This window comes from Babylonia areolata, chromosome 12 (genome assembly GCF_041734735.1).
Source record: "Babylonia areolata isolate BAREFJ2019XMU chromosome 12, ASM4173473v1, whole genome shotgun sequence".
NCBI lineage: Eukaryota > Metazoa > Mollusca > Gastropoda > Neogastropoda > Buccinidae > Babylonia > Babylonia areolata.
The window spans coordinates 4,922,020-4,940,803 of record NC_134887.1 but is presented as its reverse complement, the minus strand read 5'-3'; the positions used below and the strand labels follow the sequence as shown (position 1 = coordinate 4,940,803).

Here is an 18,784-nt window from a genome sequence, read left to right as displayed (position 1 = left end):
CTCTTTCCGTGCTCCAAGCCCTCAAGAACTCCCGCTGCAAAGAACAGAACCATCACACTTCAGCCCTTGTTGCCCTGAGTGCCAGAGTGGAGAAAGTGGTGATACAATGGGTACCAGCACACTGTGGCATCAGGCAACGAAAAAGTGGACATTCTGGCAAAAGACGGTGCACAGACGGAGCAGGCCAACAAACTGGTGTCATACAATGAAATCAAGACAATCATCAAGGCACAGCAAGGAATAAAGTGGCACCTCCAGCATCCCAAATATAACCCAGAAGACAGATACCATTTGCTGAAACGATGGTAACAGGTCAAGATCTTCCGCCTGAGGACTGGACACAACCGCCTGCTCCACCACATGCACACAAAATTTAGCATTGGACAGAGTGGAGAGTGCCCTTGTGGTGAGGGACCAATTACAACCGACCACATCCTTCAAGACTGTACGACGCATGCAGCATCCAGGAGGAAGTACTGGCCAACACCGACAGCAGTGGAAGCCATGCTGTACGGCACCCTGGAGGAGCTGCGACGGACGGCAGCCTTCATCAAGGACACCAGGCTGCTCATCTAACGGGAGGCGAACGAGGAAGAAGAAGAAGCAGTTTTCACATACATTTAGATATGTGCCATGTATACGCAAAGCATTGTCAATGTTGTCAAACATTATGTTTATTCTGTACCTCTATAAACTGTATTTTTCGACGTGAGACTTGCTGTTCAAAAATTACCGTATCCTTGTAACACGAGTGTGTATACACCAAAATAACTGAACTAGTAAATCGTCACTCTCAAACACTACTCTCAGTTCTGGTGTACCAATCCTGCGGTGTCTTACAAAGGGATGTACATCTGACAGTGTTGCACGCACGGTGCGTATGTATGTGTGCAGACACATGAGCACACTCGTGTGCGAGTGAAGGCGTATGGTTGGCATGCACACACAGTTCCAGCGTCGGCAGTCCACAGGGAACCATCGATGTTAGGTCGCCAGGAGGCCACACACCAGAGGAGACCCTGCACTGCTAATGAGTCACTTCGGTAGTGTTCATTGGTGCCTGTTCTGATTTAACGTACTTAGGACACCACCTATTAAGCCCCCTACTAAAGACAATAATGGCTTAGTCGCGGAGCCAGACTGAGTGAGCGTCCCTCCCAGAGTGGAGGCCGCCACCACGTCCCTCAAACAACAGCCACCTATGAATCTGCCGACACTGAAGACATTGACAGGACTCACCCCAAGCACGGAAGTGGAGGGGTATCGAAATTGAGGTCACCATGAGAGCAGGGCATGAAAGGCCACAGACTTATTGAGACTGTTTTGTTTATATTGATGATGATGAAGGAGGAGGATGCTTGATTCTCTGAACAATCTGCGTGTCGTCAGCATGGTCAGACAGCCTCTCCTTACTAAAGAAAAGAAAACACTGGAAAATACTCCACCCAGAATGGTGGGGATTGCAAAAAGGTCAGGGTAAGACGTGGTGACCTTTGTGGACCATTCTACAAAAGCTCAAGACACCTAATGTGAACTAATTCACAGCTCCTGCACAGCGGTGTGCAGAGAAAGGTGCAAATTCTGCAAGACCAACTTAAAGTGCACATGCTTGTTTACATATGGCAGGGACTGTCACAAAGACTAAACATTGCCCAGTTGGAAAGAGACAACCCAACTGGTCGAGAAGAGATTTTCAGCAACTTTGTGATACCAGCTTGATGTTTTAGTTTTTCATTCAAGCTGAAACTATCAAAATTGTTTATTTGGTTTCCCAGAGTGCACATTATGTACTTTGTGACTCTTGTAACCATACATCCGATGACATGCAAGTGGGATTTTCATCTCAAGAAAACGTCCCTCACCCCTACACCCAAACTCACATTACCCCTCCTTTTCCATTGCCCTCTGATGTCTCATGAGAGTGATGAATAAATGAACGCCCACTAACCCCACCAAAATACTTATTCAGAGCCATAAGTCTCTGCTACATATCTCCTTTGCAATTTCTGTGATGTGGCCTGGTGTCCCAATGGTAGATGAAAGCAGGCAGCAACCGGTCTGGTGCTGTGATTGGAATGGACTGGTCACTTTTGTAACTTTTGTTATGAGATTGTGCCAGCCTATTATATATCTAATCAAGTAAGTATGTTGTTGGATCTGTTGTTTATAGTCAAGATCAGTTACGAGAGCACTGTCTGGAAGAAGAGGACTTTGGCTGAAGGGTAAAAGCAGATTTACATGTTTTTAAACTTCTGAGGACTGTGAGTTGAACATTCATTTTTTGTGCTTTTTAGTATCATAGCAAATATGATTTGAAACGAGAACTGTCTTACTGTATTTCCCACATTACAATATATCTGTTTTGGTAGTCACAATAGCATGATTATACGCAGTTACCACGAACTTACAAAATATATGTTGTTGTTCAGGCATTAGAAATCCCCCACGCCTAATTATGGATTGGCTGGTCAAGGCATCTTGCTGTGACCTTATTACAGATTATTTTAATTAATGTCCTGACGTGCGGCTGATAGACTTTAAACAACACAAATCAGTTAGATTCCAGGTAATTCGAGCGCTTATGAATATAGTGATTACAGATCTAGTGCAGCAAAGTATTTGTGTGAATGGTCACAAGTAGTGCAATAAACAAACAAACTGTTCAGAACAATAGTCACCATAATGTAGTCAGTGCGTGTAGTGACCTAATTTCAAGACTAAATTTAGCCATTTGAAGAAAGTGCTGGTAGGTCTATGTGCCTCAAAATGTTCAGATAGCAGAATAGTACATGCATGCAGCACATGTTTTCATTCAGTTGTCTCTGCCTACAAATTTTATTTTTGTCTTCAAAACATTTTGAGTTACGGGTTTGCCGGTCCAGGTCATCTGGTTATACTATGATCAAATTATATGTTAAGTGCTAAATCTATTCAACAAAGTGTCCGAAACGAATAATATACATAACACAACACACTGACTGTTTGAAAATCAAAAGTGATCCTCGAAGGAAAGACCACATTTAGAACTGCAGTTACAGTCGGTTCGTGAGGGGTGGCCTAATTTAGTAGCTATTTGTAGCCAAACGAGGAAAGTTTCAAGATGTCTATTGCCTAAATACGTTCAGATAGACTCACAGTTCATGTGTGCAACAGGTAATGCTTTCACTTGACAACCCAACTGTTGCGATTCGTTGAGAATTGCTGAGAGCCACGCAGATGGTTTTCGAAGACGCCATATTTGTTCACTTCACATTGCGTCAAATTTATGAACACATATATAGGTCCTTCCATAATTTTTTGTGAGTCACACACACCACAGAATGAAACAATATCAATAAAATTATTCTAAAGAAAGCCTGAACGTTCAATAAAAATTGAATTTTTTCTAACTTTGAGTCGGAAACTTGGCAAAATTCAAAGAATCGATGGGACCTGGCAAAAGTTGCAACTAACAGAGGGTAGCCAGTAAAACCGTTGAAAAATGACTACATTTATACGCTGTCTTGATTCAGAAGGTCTGGGGGAGATGATTAATGCCTGTTCACTGCTCATTTCCATATATTACTTCGCAGACCGGAATTTCCCCGTCTTTGTTGCTTTCAGCATGCAACTGAAATAGGGCAAAAGAGTGTAGTATTTTTGACTCACTTGTGTAAACAAAGTGAGTCTATGTTTTAACCCGGTGTTCGGTTGTCTGTGTGTGTGTCTGTGTGTCTGTGTGTCCGTGGTAAACTTTAACATTGACATTTTCTCTGCAACTACTTTGTCAGTTGACACCAAATTTGGCATAAAAATAGGAAAAATTCAGTTATTTCCAGTCATCTTGTTTAAAACAACATTGCGCCTCTGGGATGGGCACAAAAAAATAAAGAATGAAGCCTAATTATATGCAAACTGCATTTACTGTTATATTTATATTTTTTGTATTCTCTAAACTTGGCACTTTGATCTGATATTCTGACCCAACAGCTAGAGCAGTCATTATTATCATTTTTTGTTCAAACAGGAACTTCTTTTGCTAAGCATGGAAGTTTTATTTATTTTGCAAACGTTTTGGTGCAGATAGTAAAAAAGGGAAATTACTCTGTAATGCTAGGGGGGAGTTAATTTGCTTTAAACTGATCTTTCTCATCTCAAACATTACATTTTGAAACAACAGAGGCAAGGCCTTCAAGACTCACTTATGAGGCACCTTTTAAAAAACATCCAAGCTTTTTATGTATTGAGTATAATTTCAAAATGTAATGTTTAAGATGAGAAAGATCAGTTTAAAGCAAACTAAGTCCCCCAGGAGAGAAATTTCCCTTGTTTTACTGTCTGCACCAAAACGTTTCCAATAAACAAAACTTCCATGCTTAGCAAAAGAAGTTCCTGTTTGAACAAAAAATGAAAATAATGACAGATCTTTTGTTGGGTCGAATATCAGATCAAAGTGCCAAGTTTAGAGAATATAAAAAATATAAATATAACAGTAAACGCATTATACTCAATATATAAAAAGCTTCGATTTTTTTTTGAAAAAGTGTATCACAAGTGAGTCTTGAAGGCTTTGCCTCTCTTGTTCTACGTGGTTTTGACAGGTATGCACCTGAAAACATTGAAAATACTACAGTTCCTGGGTATTTTGTGCAAAGATACTTACCGACAGCAAAGATAAGACTTCGAAGATGCGATATTTATAAAAATCCCGATCTTGATGATTTTGACCCAAACCACTTGTTTTAGTGTACATCAAAGAATCGCTGGATGCCACTTTAGCTGGATTTCGCGGGCTGCGTCATAGATAGATATATATAGTTATATAAATATATATATATATATATATATATATATATATATATATATCAGTATTCTGCCCAAGCTTTTAACGTTGAAATGCCTGCCTTTGCCCAAGTAATTTTTACCAATGTGATGACGCGAGAGGGTATGGTTACAATAATGCTCATAAAAGCTTTAATATGGTTGATTTTGATAAAATTTGGCATTCTTATTTAAAAAAAACCCAAAAAAAACAAAAACAACAACTGTACTTTAGTACTGAAGCCTTTAAATGCAGGAAATCTATATCTAGTCATTACAAATTATTGTTAGAATAAAAGAAAACAGGGGGAAAAAACACACGCATAAAACATGCTTTTTTGCACAATATATCAGAACAGATCTAAAGAAAACATGAAGTCTGAATCATTAGCCACTTTTTCACCTTCCTCTGCACTCAGTTTGACGAAATTACCGCTATTTTCCTCCTACTTCGTATTCCGATTCATCATTCTTCTCATGAGTCCTTCACGATTTCGTTGACAGCCAAGTCCAAAGTCAATTTTCGTTAAAAACTCATCTATGTTTGGCTCCAAAATCACACACAAGAAACACGAATTTCCCTTTGTTCGAGCTCTTCCGGTTTGGTTTGAATAAGAGTTTCTCCCCTTTAATCGAAACCAAAAGTGACAGTGACCATACGAACGACAAAACTACGTCTGCAAGCGACAAACGCAGATCTGCACGAACGTACGTTTGACGTCCGCAGGCAGAAATGTGATACATTCACACACACACACACACACACACACACACACACAAACACACACACATCGCCTTTACTGAACCTAACACGGACTAAACCAACAAAGTCCCCTTACTTTTTCCGCATTGGACAGGTCACGAGCCTCAGCATAAAATCTAAAACGAAGAAAGCGATGGTGATATAGCGGAGAATTAGCTGCCACGTGTCAGGAAACGTGACAACCATATAGTGCACTGGGGATACCTCGTTGTAGGTTTCAGTCAGAGTCGTGTTATGGGCATCCAGGTACCTTCTGAACTTGTCTGTGGGCACCCGGAAATAAGGATCCGTCTCGACAATGAAGTTAAAGATGGACATGAAGACGAAGATGAAGAAGACGAAGCTCCAGATCTGTATGTGACCAGAAAAGAGCTGAGAGAAGTAGGTCAGCTGGTACTGTTGAACGGTGGCCTGGTGGTAATGTGCCCGACTTAGACCCATAAATGGACTGTGATTTTAATCACCCCCCACCCCCTGCTTCCTTCACTAGATCTTGAGTCAATGTCTGGATGCTAGTCATTTGGATGATAAACTGAGGTCCCGTGTGTAACATGCACTCAGCGCAGGTGAAAAAACCCATGGCAACAAAAGGGTTGTTCCTGGCGAACAGAAAAATTCACTTTGACAATAAAAACAAATACACATTCAGACCAAAACAAACAAACTTATGGTGGTGATGCGCAAAAACAATATCCCAGGAAGTGGCCTGAATTTTACACAGAAATATATCATGACAAAAAGTGATAACAATACTAATAGTAATATACTACCACTGCTACTTTGATCGAGTGGTCAGGGTATGATTCCCTGTTTCATCTGGTGCTGTGTCCTTGGGAATGCACTTTACTGTGATTTTCCTCACTCCACCAAGGGGTGAATGGGCACCTGAGTTTCGTTTGAGAGAGTTACAACAGTGGAAGGAGAGGACTGGGTCCTGCCTTTCTTTGCTGAGCTCCAACAACATGTGGATGAATTCAGTGCTTCAATGGCTGTAAAACGTTATGGGACTTTCAACCTATTTAACTACAACTACTCCTTCTACTGCTGCTACTACTATTACTACTACTACGACTGCTACTACTGCCACGACTACTGCTACTACTACTAATGTTGGAAAAAAATTTTAAATGCTATTGAGAAGATGGAAGATATCAAATGGCAAAATCCATATGAAGGAGATGGTGTCTTGTGGTATATGTCAACAACTTTGGGAAGAGAAGGAAAATGGTTTGCTGTTAACATCTGCTGGAAGAGAGGAAAAGGGTTTAAACCGTGAACATGAGGAGGAGGGGAAGTGGTAGTCGATAGAGAAGAGTGAAGGGGTTAAGTGTTTGTGGTGCTGGTGTTGATATTTAAGGAAAGAGAAGGGAATGTGTAAAAGAATCAATAATGCAAAAGAAGGGGGTATGACTGATAGGGAGTATGTGGGATTTTAAATGTCAGCATCTGTGAAAAGGTTATGGACATGTGAAGTTAGAGACTTAATTTAACTCTCTCTACTTTGTCATGGCAGTATTCTTATGCTCATCACTCGCTTGCTGAGGACTCCTACAGGGCTTGTGACCTTCAAAAATTTATATGCCTGATGCAGCTTTGAAGAGACCATGCAGACTGGATCCCGCCTTGCCTTATTAGCATAACTTAACTTCAGACGAACAACTGTTATTGGACAATCTCTCTCAGTTACTGAGGTTTCGATCTGTTTCTTTTTATTTTTTTTTTCTATTGCAACTTTGACTGATGGCATACACATGTGCCAGTGGTGTAACAAGATCTAAAACGTTTTCTTTGAAACAAATTGGTAAGTCATGCTGTTGGGTTATGTGATTGGAAGATATGGTTCTGACTTGAAAACGAATTTTTGAAGAACAGCTGTTTCTGTCCATAGGGACATATATATACATAGAGAGACAAAAAGCGAGAGACAGAGGCAGACAGATATACAGAAACAGAGACAGATTGGGAGGCAGATGCAACTGAAGAGACAGATACAGAGAAACGGACAGAGAAAATATTCCTCATATCCCCCCAATATTAAATACACACACACATGCCCACCACCCTTATACCCATACCTTAGAAGCTAGCGAGTCGAAGGAAAGTTGCAGCATGTTCCACAACCTCAGTCTCCAGCTCGTGGCTCCCTTGACCACAGCCTCCGGGAAAGAGGCCTGAAAGAGCTTGTGCATCTCAGCCATAGCATCCTTCTGGTTCTGGTGCTCTTTGAATTTCTTCCAGCAGCAGGCGCTCATCAGCTCGACTGGAATCTCCCAAAACTCCAACTCCTCCTCCACCTTCAGTTAAAGCTCATATGTTTTATTTTACCATAAAATGTTGTAACTAATGTTTCTATGCCTGTAATTGGTGGGGTTTTTTTTGTTTTTGTTTTTTTTGTTTTTGTTTTTTTGCCTTACTTGCTTGACCTTACTTGTGTGTGTGTTTTGTTGTTTTGTTGTTGTTTTTTAATAGTTTCAGTTTCAGTTTCAGTAGCTCAAGGAGGCGTCACTGCGTTCGGACAAATCCATATACGCTACACCACATCTGCCAAGCAGATGCCTGACCAGCAGCGTAACCCAACGCGCTTAGTCAGGCCTTGAGAAAAAAAAGGTGAATAAATAATAGATAAGCTTGCACAAATAAATAAATAAATAAATAACGACTATAATGTAAAAAAAAAATAAATAAATAAATACATCAATAAAATTTTAAAAATAAATATATTTTTTTTTTTAAATAAATAAGATAACAATGATGATAAATAAGCAAATAGATGTAAAACATGAAGACACACATTCACATATACACCCACACATGCATAACAGATATGCACCGAACATGCAGTTTCACAGATATAAAAGCACAGTCAAATACATATAAACGTACATGAGCTCCAACACACACACACACACCACACACATTACCCTGCACCTCCTCTACCCCCCTCCTCCACACATTCATTTCTAGTCTACGTATCGCAGCTTCCACGGCACACACACACATACACACACACACACACACACACACACACACACAGATGAACACTTACTTGTACAAGCACACACACATATGCCCATATCTCCACACACATATATACAAAGATACGTTCCAATATCCTGTTGCTCCCACAGTGTAGGCATGCATACACTCACAGACCTCATCCTCTACCCCACCTCCCCCCGCACCCCCACCTCCCCCTCACACACACACACACACACACACACACACACACACACGTGCACAGAACTCTACTGACACTTGTGTACACTTACGCTCTCGCGCATGCACAAACGCACTCAAAAATACAGACCCACACATGCATACAAACACACACATACACACACGCATAGAGGCTGCCACTGATTGGCCGCGAGAGGGATGGGAAAAGATCTCTGATGCCAAGAACGTGGCGTGTAGTGTGTTGCTCAGTCTATTGTATTTGGAAAAACCCACAGAGACTTGAAGAAATTTGCGCAATGTTGGTTTAGAAATGATGCCGATATTTGTTGGATTTGCAAAGCATCCTGCTCTACCTTTCATGTTAGACTTACGGCCACTCCCTCTCTCTGCTTTTATTTCTTTGAGGCGATCGATGGTGTGCTGGCCTTGTACCTGTTCTTTTTGATATTCTTTGACTTTTCTGAGGATTTCCGATTTTCCTAGATGTAGGCCGCTCGTTGGTGTTGCGTTACCAGCAAGTCTGTGAGCTCGCTCATTTCCCTTAACACCTGCATGTCCCGGGCAGTATGACCATGTGAGGTTTTTTTATCTGAAAGTTGCGCATTGCCTTATGCCACTCTGGGCTTCCCATTCCGCTTTCAATTTTCTGTATGAGGTTCATTGAGTCAGTTAGAATCATGGCATGTTGGGTTTCTGGGCGTATGGATGGACGATAGCCACTGGAGGGCATGTATCACAGCTTCAACTTCCATCATTAGTCTGGAGGTTGTGACTATGTAGGCAGCATTCTGTTCCCTAACTGTTTTTCCATTTTGTTTTGCAGTGAATCCCCAACTGGATTGGTCTTTGGTGACTGACCTATCTGTGTATATGATGATGTCCTCTTCTTTACTGTTTTCTTCTATGAGTAGCTTCACTTCCGCATCAGTTTTGCCCTCTGGCCATTCCCGACAATGTCTTCCTAGAGTGGGTGAAATGGCTGTGTTGAAAAGATGGTTGAGGTTTTCAGGGTTTTCCTCCCATTCTTTTGTTTCTTTCAGGTCTTGTAGTCGGCATACTAGCTGGATTGTATCTTCTGCTTGCCCCATCCATGATCTTCCTCGTCCTAGGCGGCTGCCTTTTGGTTCTTTGACTGCGTCATGCAGTGGGTTTAGAGGGTTTTCTAATGCTTTGAAGTAGGTCTTGACCTGTTCTAACTTGTTTCTGGCTTGCACTGAAGGAAGGTCAAGCAGGTATCGCATGGTTTCTGTGGGCGTGTCTTTTGTTGTTCCAAGGATCAGCCTCAAAGCTTCATTTTGAACTCTTTCTAATTTTAGGAGGTTGCTTTGAGACCAAGTCCGTAGTCGATCGTAGTCGAGTGATTGGTATAGCAGGAAGAGGTGGCGTTGTTCAATACCTTTGGTTGCCATTGCTTTTAAGACTGAAAGGCCCTTTTTGCATTTGAGAACAGTATTTTCCGTATTTTTTCTGAAGGTCAGCATCCTGTCGAAGTGTATTCCTAGGTAGCATAGGCATTCAGTTTTCTCGATCTGAATTCCATCGAGTGACACAGACATAGCTTTTTTGTTTTTTAAATAACAAATTGGTATTGCTTCTACTGAGTTCACCACCTTATATGTTTGTTATGCTGTGCACATGTGTGTACAAGAAACTATCATTGGGTGCGTGTGATCATAATAAAATTATGAGGCTTGTGCATGAGCGTGTGTGTGCACTCACACATATTCGCATGTGTGTGTGTATGTGTGTGTGTGTGTGTGTGTGTGTGTGTGTGTGGTTTGAATAGTGGCAAGATGCTGTATTTATCAGGCTTACTTTACTATGACTTCATTGTGTGTAATTTTGTCATGCATACTGTATGCCAAATGCTACTGTTCTGCTTATATGTCTGTATGTATCATAGTTCACCATAACTAATTTGATTTACTGAAATAATACATTCATTCTGCTTCTGATTCTATTACCAGGCTGCAGCAGATGTTCGATGGCAGATGGAGCTCCCCCTTACGGTACAGGTCCAGAACACTGTTCATCATCTTGGGGTTCCTATCGAAGAAGAACTTCTCCATTCCGCTGTTCTTGCGTAGCTGGCCCTTCTCCTGGACCAGTCTGCCGAGTCGGGTGTTGGGTAGCTTCATCAGGGTGTCCCTGGTGGTTCGGAACTTCTTGCCACCCACATCCAGTATGATGGAACTGGCCGGCACAAAAGTCCAAAGACTTAGTAAATACAAATATCTGGGAACGATTACTGAAGTTAAACTCAGTTTTACATCCATACATACAAATCCAAAAGAAATGCCAGTCCCGCATCTACTGCTTACAGAAGGTCAGGAATATTCAGGTCTCCTGGGTTTTAACCGCTGCTTCATTTGCACTTTCTCTACGATGCGATGGCACAGAAGTTAAAACGTGAAGAACAACAATCTACTGAGCAAATTTGTAAATGTGTCCAGCAATATAGTTGATGTCAAATCAGAACTTCTAGATCAGCTGTACAAATGGTATGTGAAACAAAAAATCAACACAGATCATAAGCAATGACAGCTATGCTTTTCTCAAAGTACTAAGAACTCATACCTTCAATAAACGATATTGATTTTACAAACAAAAAACTCTTGAAAACCAAAACACTTTTATAGCACAGTCAATTTTAGTTCTTAAGTAACATATTAATCTTGGCACGCATCCGTCTTTATCATAATTCATTGATTTTGTCCTTGTATCTCTCTTTCCGTGTGTGTGTGTGTGTGTGTGTGTGTGTGTGTGTGTGTGTGTGTGCAGGCATGGATGGATGCCTATGTGAATTATATTCATTGTATTGATTTCAAATATGTCAGGTCAGGTCTCTACCTGCCACAGGTACCATGTAACCCTGTGCTACCTGTCACATGTGGGCAGATGGACTCGACAGCCTGGGAAGGCAGTCCATCTAAGACAAGGAAAAGTCTGAAGTAAAACCCATGAAGTGCTAAGGAATGCAGGACAGTCTCGACATGCTTTGACCCTGGGTCCATGGCCATGTCCCGACTTTCAGTAGCCGCGCCCCCGTGCCTCCGAGGAAGGATTTTGAACCAGAGGCTAGGACAAGGACAGTCTGATATAAAACCTAGGACCTGAGGACCTCACTGTCACCGTCCCAGCTTGCTAGGCTATGGCAAATGAACCACGGGTGCAAAGGGTGGGGCCAGTACTGCGCACACTGCACTCCACCTAAAAATTCCATTGCGCAGGCTTGAAGGACACGTCCACGTCCGCGCCACCAACTATTCCAAGCCCTGTAGCGATGGGAAAGGGGCGAAAACGGCAGGTGGAAGATGTCACTGGAAGCCGCAGTTCCAATCCTGCATGCAGGCGGTTCAGGATATTGGTCGCCTGATTGTTGACCCGGAGGTGACAGCATCACTCGGCAGCACCCTGAACGACCAAGCAGCCTTTTCTAGGGACAGCACTGCTTGCTCCACACGGAAAAGGTGGTCCAAACAAATGCTCATCTCCATACCCCCCAGGTGGCTAGCCGCGGTCAACGGGCATCTCCAAACGCGGTCGAACAACAATAGAGAAGAAAAGGCTGGCACCTGCCTCACAATTAGGTGGAAAAGGACTAAAGGTAGCATGCTGGAACATCCGAACCATGCGTGACTCTGCAGACAGCAACCACCCAGAAAGGCGTTCCGCTCTAGTCGCACACGAACTTCAGAGACTGAACATTGACATTGCTGCCGTCAGCGAAGTCCGCTTTGCAGGGGAAGGCAGCCTCCAGGAACACGGCGCTGGGTACACCCTCTACTGGTCAGGCAAGCCAGAGACCGAGAGACGCCTTTATGGCGTAGGCTTTATGGTCAGGAGCACCATTGCCTCCAAGCTTGAAAACCTGCCAACAGGACACTCAGACCGAATTATGTCCATGCGCCTCCCACTACGGAACAAACAGCATGCCACTCTGTTCAGCGTGTACGCTCCAACCCTCCAAGCGGACCCCACAGAAAAGGTCAAGTTTTACACTGATCTGCGCAACCTCGTTCAGAACACCCCTGCTGACGACAAGGTCATCATCCTTGGCGACTTCAATGCCAGAGTTGGCCAAGATTCAGAAGCCTGGAAAGGAGTCCTTGGCAAGCATGGCGTTGGTAATTGCAACGACAATGGGCGCCTTCTTCTCGAGTTCTGTGCAGAGCAGCAGTTTACCATCACCAACACCATTTTCCAGCAGAAGGACAGCCTGAAGACAACGTGGATGCATCCTCGGTCCAAACATTGGCACCTCATTGATTACATCCTGATGCGCCAGAGAGACGTACGAGACGTCCTACACACCCGAGTGATGCCCAGTGCGGAGTGTCATACTGACCACCGCCTCGTCCGCAGCAAGCTCAGGCTCCACTTCAAGCCCAAACCAAAGAAAGGAGGAGCTCCTTGGAAGAAATTCCAGGTCGGCAACTTTCAGTCAGCTGAAGTGAAAGCTGAATTCCAGGCGAAGCTTCAGGACAAACTTGAAGACCCCAGTTGCCCCACAGACCCCTCTCCAGAAGCACTATGGGCACAGCTGAAATCAGCCATCCTGCAGTCCTCTGAAGAAGTCCTAGGGTTCTCGTCGAAAAAGAACAAGGACTGGTTTGACGAAAACAACCAGGAGATCCAAGAATTGCTGGCGAAGAAGAGATCAGCCCACCAGGCTCACCTTGCACAACTGTCTTGTCCGGTGAAGAAAGCAACCTTCCGGCTTATATGCAGCAACCTCCAGCACAAGCTTCGTGAGATTCAAAATGGGTGGTGGACCAACCTGGCAGAGAGGGCTCAGCTTTGTGCAGACACTGGTGACTACCGGGGCTTATACGAAGCCTTGAAGGCCGTGTACGGTCCCTCATACCAGGTCCAGAGTCCTTTGCGCAGCGCAGACGGCCAGGCGCTCTTCACAGACAAGACGTCGATCCTGAACAGGTGGTCGGAACATTTCCAGGCCCTCTTCAGCGCCAACCGCACGGTTCAAGACTCGGCAATTCTCCGCATCCCACAACAGCCAGTGAAATTACAACTGGACGAGCTACCAACCCTAGAAGAGACTGTCAAGGCCATTGAACAGCTGAAATGTGGCAAGGCAGCAGGGGTTGACGGAATTCCGCCGGAGGCGTGGAAGAATGGAGGCCCAGCACTACACTCCAAACTCCACAACCTCTTTGTCTGCTGCTGGGAGCAAGGCAAACTACCACAGGACCTCCGTGACGCAGTCATCATCACCCTGTATAAAAAAAAGGGAGAAAAGTCGGACTGCTCCAACTACAGGGGGATAACTCTGCTCTCCATCGCAGGCAAGATCCTCGCCAGAGTCCTCCTAAATCGGCTGGTGCCTACTATCGCCGAAGAACATCTCCCAGACAGTCAGTGTGGCTTTAGAGCCAACAGAGGCACCACTAACATGGTCTTCGTTCTCAGACAGCTACAAGAAAAATGTCGGGAACAGAACAAAGGACTGTATGCGACATTCGTCGATCTCACGAAAGCTTTCGACACCGTGAGCAGAAAAGGTCTGTGGGAGATCATGAAACGTCTAGGATGTCCCCCAAAATTCCTCAGCATGGTCATCCAACTACATGAGGAACAGCGTGGACAGGTAAGACACAGCAACGACCTTTCGGAGCCCTTCCCAATTGGAAATGGAGTGAAACAAGGTTGTGTCCTCGCGCTGACCCTCTTCACGATCTTCTTCAGCATGATGCTCCAACAGGCCACTGAAGATCTTGGCGACGACGACGGTATCTTCATCAGATACCGCACTGATGGCAGCCTATTCAACCTGAGGCGGCTACAGGCCCACACCAAGACACTGGAGCAACTCATCAGAGAGCTTCTGTTTGCCGACGATGCTGCCCTCGTCGCCCATACAGAAGCGGCCCTGCAGCGTATAACGTCCTGCTTCGCAGAGGCTGCACAGCTCTTCGGCCTAGAAGTCAGTCTGAAAAAGACGGAAGTTCTCCACCAGCCTGCCCCACGGGAAGAATTCCACGCTCCTCACATCAACATCGCTGAGACAGAGCTGAAGTCGGTCCACCAGTTCAGCTACCTAGGCTGCACCATCTCGTCTGACGCCAAGATCGACAAGGAGATCGACAACAGACTTGCAAATGCAAACAGCCCATTCGGCAGGCTGTACAAGAGAGTGTGGAACAACAAACACCTGAAGAAAGACACAAAGATCAGCGTGTACAGAGCTGTTGTACTGCCCACCCTGTTGTATGGCTCCGAAACCTGGGTCACCTACCGGCACCACATACGACTGCTTGATCGCTTTCACCAGCGCTGCCTTCGCACCATCCTCAGCATCCACTGGAGTGACTACATCACAAATGTCGAGGTCCTGGAGCAGGCAAAGACTATCAGCATCGAGGCAGTGCTGCTAAAGACCCAGCTACGTTGGGCAGGGCACGTGTCCAGGATGGAGGACCACCGCCTGCCCAAGATCGCGCTGTATGGCGAACTGTCCACTGGCCACCGTGACAGAGGAGCACCCAAGAAGAGATACAAAGACTCCTTGAAGAAAGCTCTCGGTGCCTGTCACATTGACCATCGCCAGTGGTCCGCAGTAGCCGCTGATCGAGAGACCTGGCGACGCACCATCCACCAAGCTGTCTCCTCCTTCGAAAACAACCGCAGGGCCAGCCTTGAGGACAAACGCAGAAGGAGGAAGAACCACGATGCTGCAGCCGTGAACCCAGACCAGACTTTCCCTTGCAACCGCTGCGGCCGACTCTGCTTTTCCCGCATTGGCCTTGTCAGCCATGAGCGTGCCTGCATCAGACGTGGACAACGCCCTTCCTAGATCTTCGTCAGCGAAGCCAGGCCATGATGATTGATTTCAAATACTGTTGAAATACTGTTGTTGTCTGGTTTTGATCTTATATGTCTTCGTTTTAATGATACTTATATAGTATGATATTTATGTCTGTTCTCTTACTGTGAATAGTGCATGTTGTTTTGCAATTATTGTTTGAGAAATCATATTAACTTTGTATTTATACATTTATGTTTATGTCTTCATACTAAATGACTGTGAAAGTAGTGTGATTACTGCACGTTTATAGTTGTAATTATTGTATGATATTTTGCATTTCATCATTTTATGCCTTCTGTGTATTTATATTGATTGACTGTGATTCTCGTGTAACTAGTTTTTGTGCACCACAAATGAATATTTTTTATTGGGATAAAGTATTCTGTAATCTAAGTAAAGAGAAAGAGGGGGTTGAGTAAGAGATGAAGAGAAGAAGAAGAGAAACAATAACAATATTAACAAAAACAATGCAGTAGCAGCAGCAACGCCATCATTTTCAGCATCATGATCATCACCATTACCACCAAACAGCAACAATGATAATAGCAACAAATTGATCACACATTTCCCAACAAGACACTCAATTAAAACTGACAGACAGGAGGATGGTACAGATCATAAACCTTTAAAAACACCCACTGAACCCTGTCTCAGCACTTACAGGTGATCTGGAGGATTGACCTCGGAGGAAAGGAGTGGCTCTGGGACTTGATCTATCAATTTTCTCTCCGTTTTCTGCTGTGCCTTGTTGGCCGAATCCTCCTGAGGTCTGTCTGGTGAAAGTTGACCACGAGACATCCGTCCCGTGTTTGCCTGTGGTTCTGCAGGTGTGTCGACGGGTTTAGTAGCCATGGGGTAGGTGTTACCTTTGGTAGCTGGGTCAGACGGAAATCCCCGTCTTTCTTGTCTTTTTCTGTCTTTTCCCTCTTTCTTCTTCTATTTTATTTCTGGTTTCCTGTAATGGACATGAGAAATGCAAAATAAGTCTCTGTGTGCGACTCGAAAAGGGGAAAATCCTTTTGAGACATTCTTTCCTTTTGGTATTGCGTGATTGTTATACAGATTTTACTTTTTTATGAGGGAAGGATGAAAACAAGGCAAATGTGCTTTTTCTTTTTTACCACAAAAGTTCTTTCGTTCTCTCTCTCTCTCTCTCTCTCTCTCTCTCTCTCTCTCTCTCTCCAAATATCTCAGATCAAAGGGTCACTTAGAAAAGGTGGCTAAGCGTGAATGGAAATGCATTTTATCCTCTAACCCTGTTATGTTACACTTTTTTCTCATTTTCCTTCTTTTGGTTTCAGCTGTCTGTGTTTGTTAAAGATTTCAAACTATGAATATGTCAGTTCCATTTGAAGTTTTCCCAAAGAACTGGTATGATTCCCTGTCTTTTCTCCGCTATGCTAGCTCCAGTTTTCGCAGCCCTATCTGCCCATACGTCGTACAGATTTTTTCCCCTCAAGGCCTGACTAAACGTTTGGGATACGCTGCTGGTCAGGCATCTGCTTAGCTGAATCGCAGACATGCTGTAGCTTACATGGATTTGTCCGAACGCAGTGACGCCTCCTTGAGTTACTGAACTCAGATAAATGGAGAACACTGAGATGTTTAAGAAACCCAGCAAAAGTAAATAATTATCTCTAATCTTAACATGAAAATATGTGTAATGTGATTTTTTTCATGAATTATAATGATCTTGGACTGTCTTTTGCGTCTGACGAATTAAAAGTGTGATCACTGGGATTTTGTATTAACGCATCATAAGACTTGCATGAAAATTGAGATACACTGGGGAATCAATAATATGATTACCAGACAAAAGAACACCTATCAGTTTAGCTGTGAATATTCATATCATATCAATATGAAGGAGTGTCAGGTCAGGGGCACTGCCCTTGCTACTGGTACCATGTAACCCAGTACTACCTGCCGCATGTGAAGTCTCCCAAAGACAGACCAGGCGGAGGAGGAAACCTTTCCCAACGGCTGTGAAGGCGGAGGAGAATGACCAAAGGGTAGGGAGAGCTCTTATCCTTGATTGGAAATCCTCGGAAGACGGAAGAAAAAACCTGCACCTGCCAAGGCCGTTCTACACGTGGCAGTATCTGCACCTGTGGGACTGTGAGCGTTGGTAGGTGAGAGACTGGGGAAAGGACTGCACAACTCCTCTCCACTAAAAAAAAGTCACCTGTGCTGGTCAGGCAACCAGGCTAATGTCCGAATGACGAGCTAGCCCTTCAACACCCAACTTTCCCAAGCCTTGCGGCGATGGAGAAGTGATAATGGGGACAGGCAGAGGATGCTGCTGGCAGTTCCTAGTCACACAGGCGACTGTGGGGTGATGGTCGTCCGCTGTCGACTGGGGCAGATGCGGCGCCCGTATCCTCCCACAGCGTCAGAGCAGCCCTTCTTAGGGACAGCACTGCTCTTCCCACATGGAGAAGGGGAGATAAAGGGATCCCTAAACAAAGCCTGCCTCGCCTAGCACCTAGTAGGAAACCGCACCTACTTGGACATTCAACACTATCGGTCGAAAACAACAGAAGAAAAGAACCAGGAGTCATGCCCTGACTCTGGGTGCCTGGAATGTTCGCACCCTTTTAGACAGAGATGACAGATCAGAAAGGCGCACAGCACTCATTGCTAGAATGCTTGATCGCTACCAGGTGGACATAGCAGCCCTGAGTTAAACCAGATTTGCCTGTGAAACCCAGCTGGAGGAAGTTGGAGGGGGCTACACCTACTGCACTGGGAAGCCAGATGGCACCCCGAAAACGTCCGTGGGCTTTGCCATACAAAACAAAATTGCACGACAGCTTGACAGTCTTCCACGTGGAATAAACGATAGGATGATGACCCTGCGTCTGAAGCTGTCAGAGGATCGCTTCTCTACAGTCATCAGCTGCTATGCCCCAACGATGACCAACCCTAATGACATCAAAGAATCTTTCTACGAGGAGCTCAGCTGCACCATTTCAGCGGTAGACAGAAAGACAGGCTGATCATCCTTGGGAATTTCAATGCCCGCGTCGGCGTGAACTTCTCCTCGTGGCCAAAAGTCCTAGGACAGCACGTCACCAGCAAGTGCAACTCCAACGGACTGCTTTTGCTCTCGCTCTGTGTGCAGCATGGACCGGCCATCACCAACACCCTCTTCCAAGAAGTGGACAAGTACAAGAACACATGGATGCACCCCTGCTCCAAGCAATGCCACATGCTGG

The 18,784-nt window shown here is 44.4% G+C and overlaps 1 protein-coding gene across 1 annotated transcript in view; it reads right to left on the bottom strand.

The window, feature by feature from the left end:
• LOC143288252 (potassium voltage-gated channel protein Shaw-like) overlaps positions 1-16,418 on the bottom strand; it is a 30,414-nt gene extending 13,996 nt beyond the window's left edge. The window contains exons 1-4 of the mRNA XM_076596601.1: positions 16,228-16,418; positions 10,705-10,933; positions 7,639-7,857; positions 5,768-5,974 (exon numbers count right to left, since the gene is read on the bottom strand). Coding sequence (XP_076452716.1) covers positions 5,768-5,974; positions 7,639-7,857; positions 10,705-10,933; positions 16,228-16,418 — 846 coding nt within the window. The remainder of the gene's footprint in view (positions 1-5,767; positions 5,975-7,638; positions 7,858-10,704; positions 10,934-16,227) is intronic.
• Between the last annotated feature and the right edge of the window lie 2,366 nt (positions 16,419-18,784).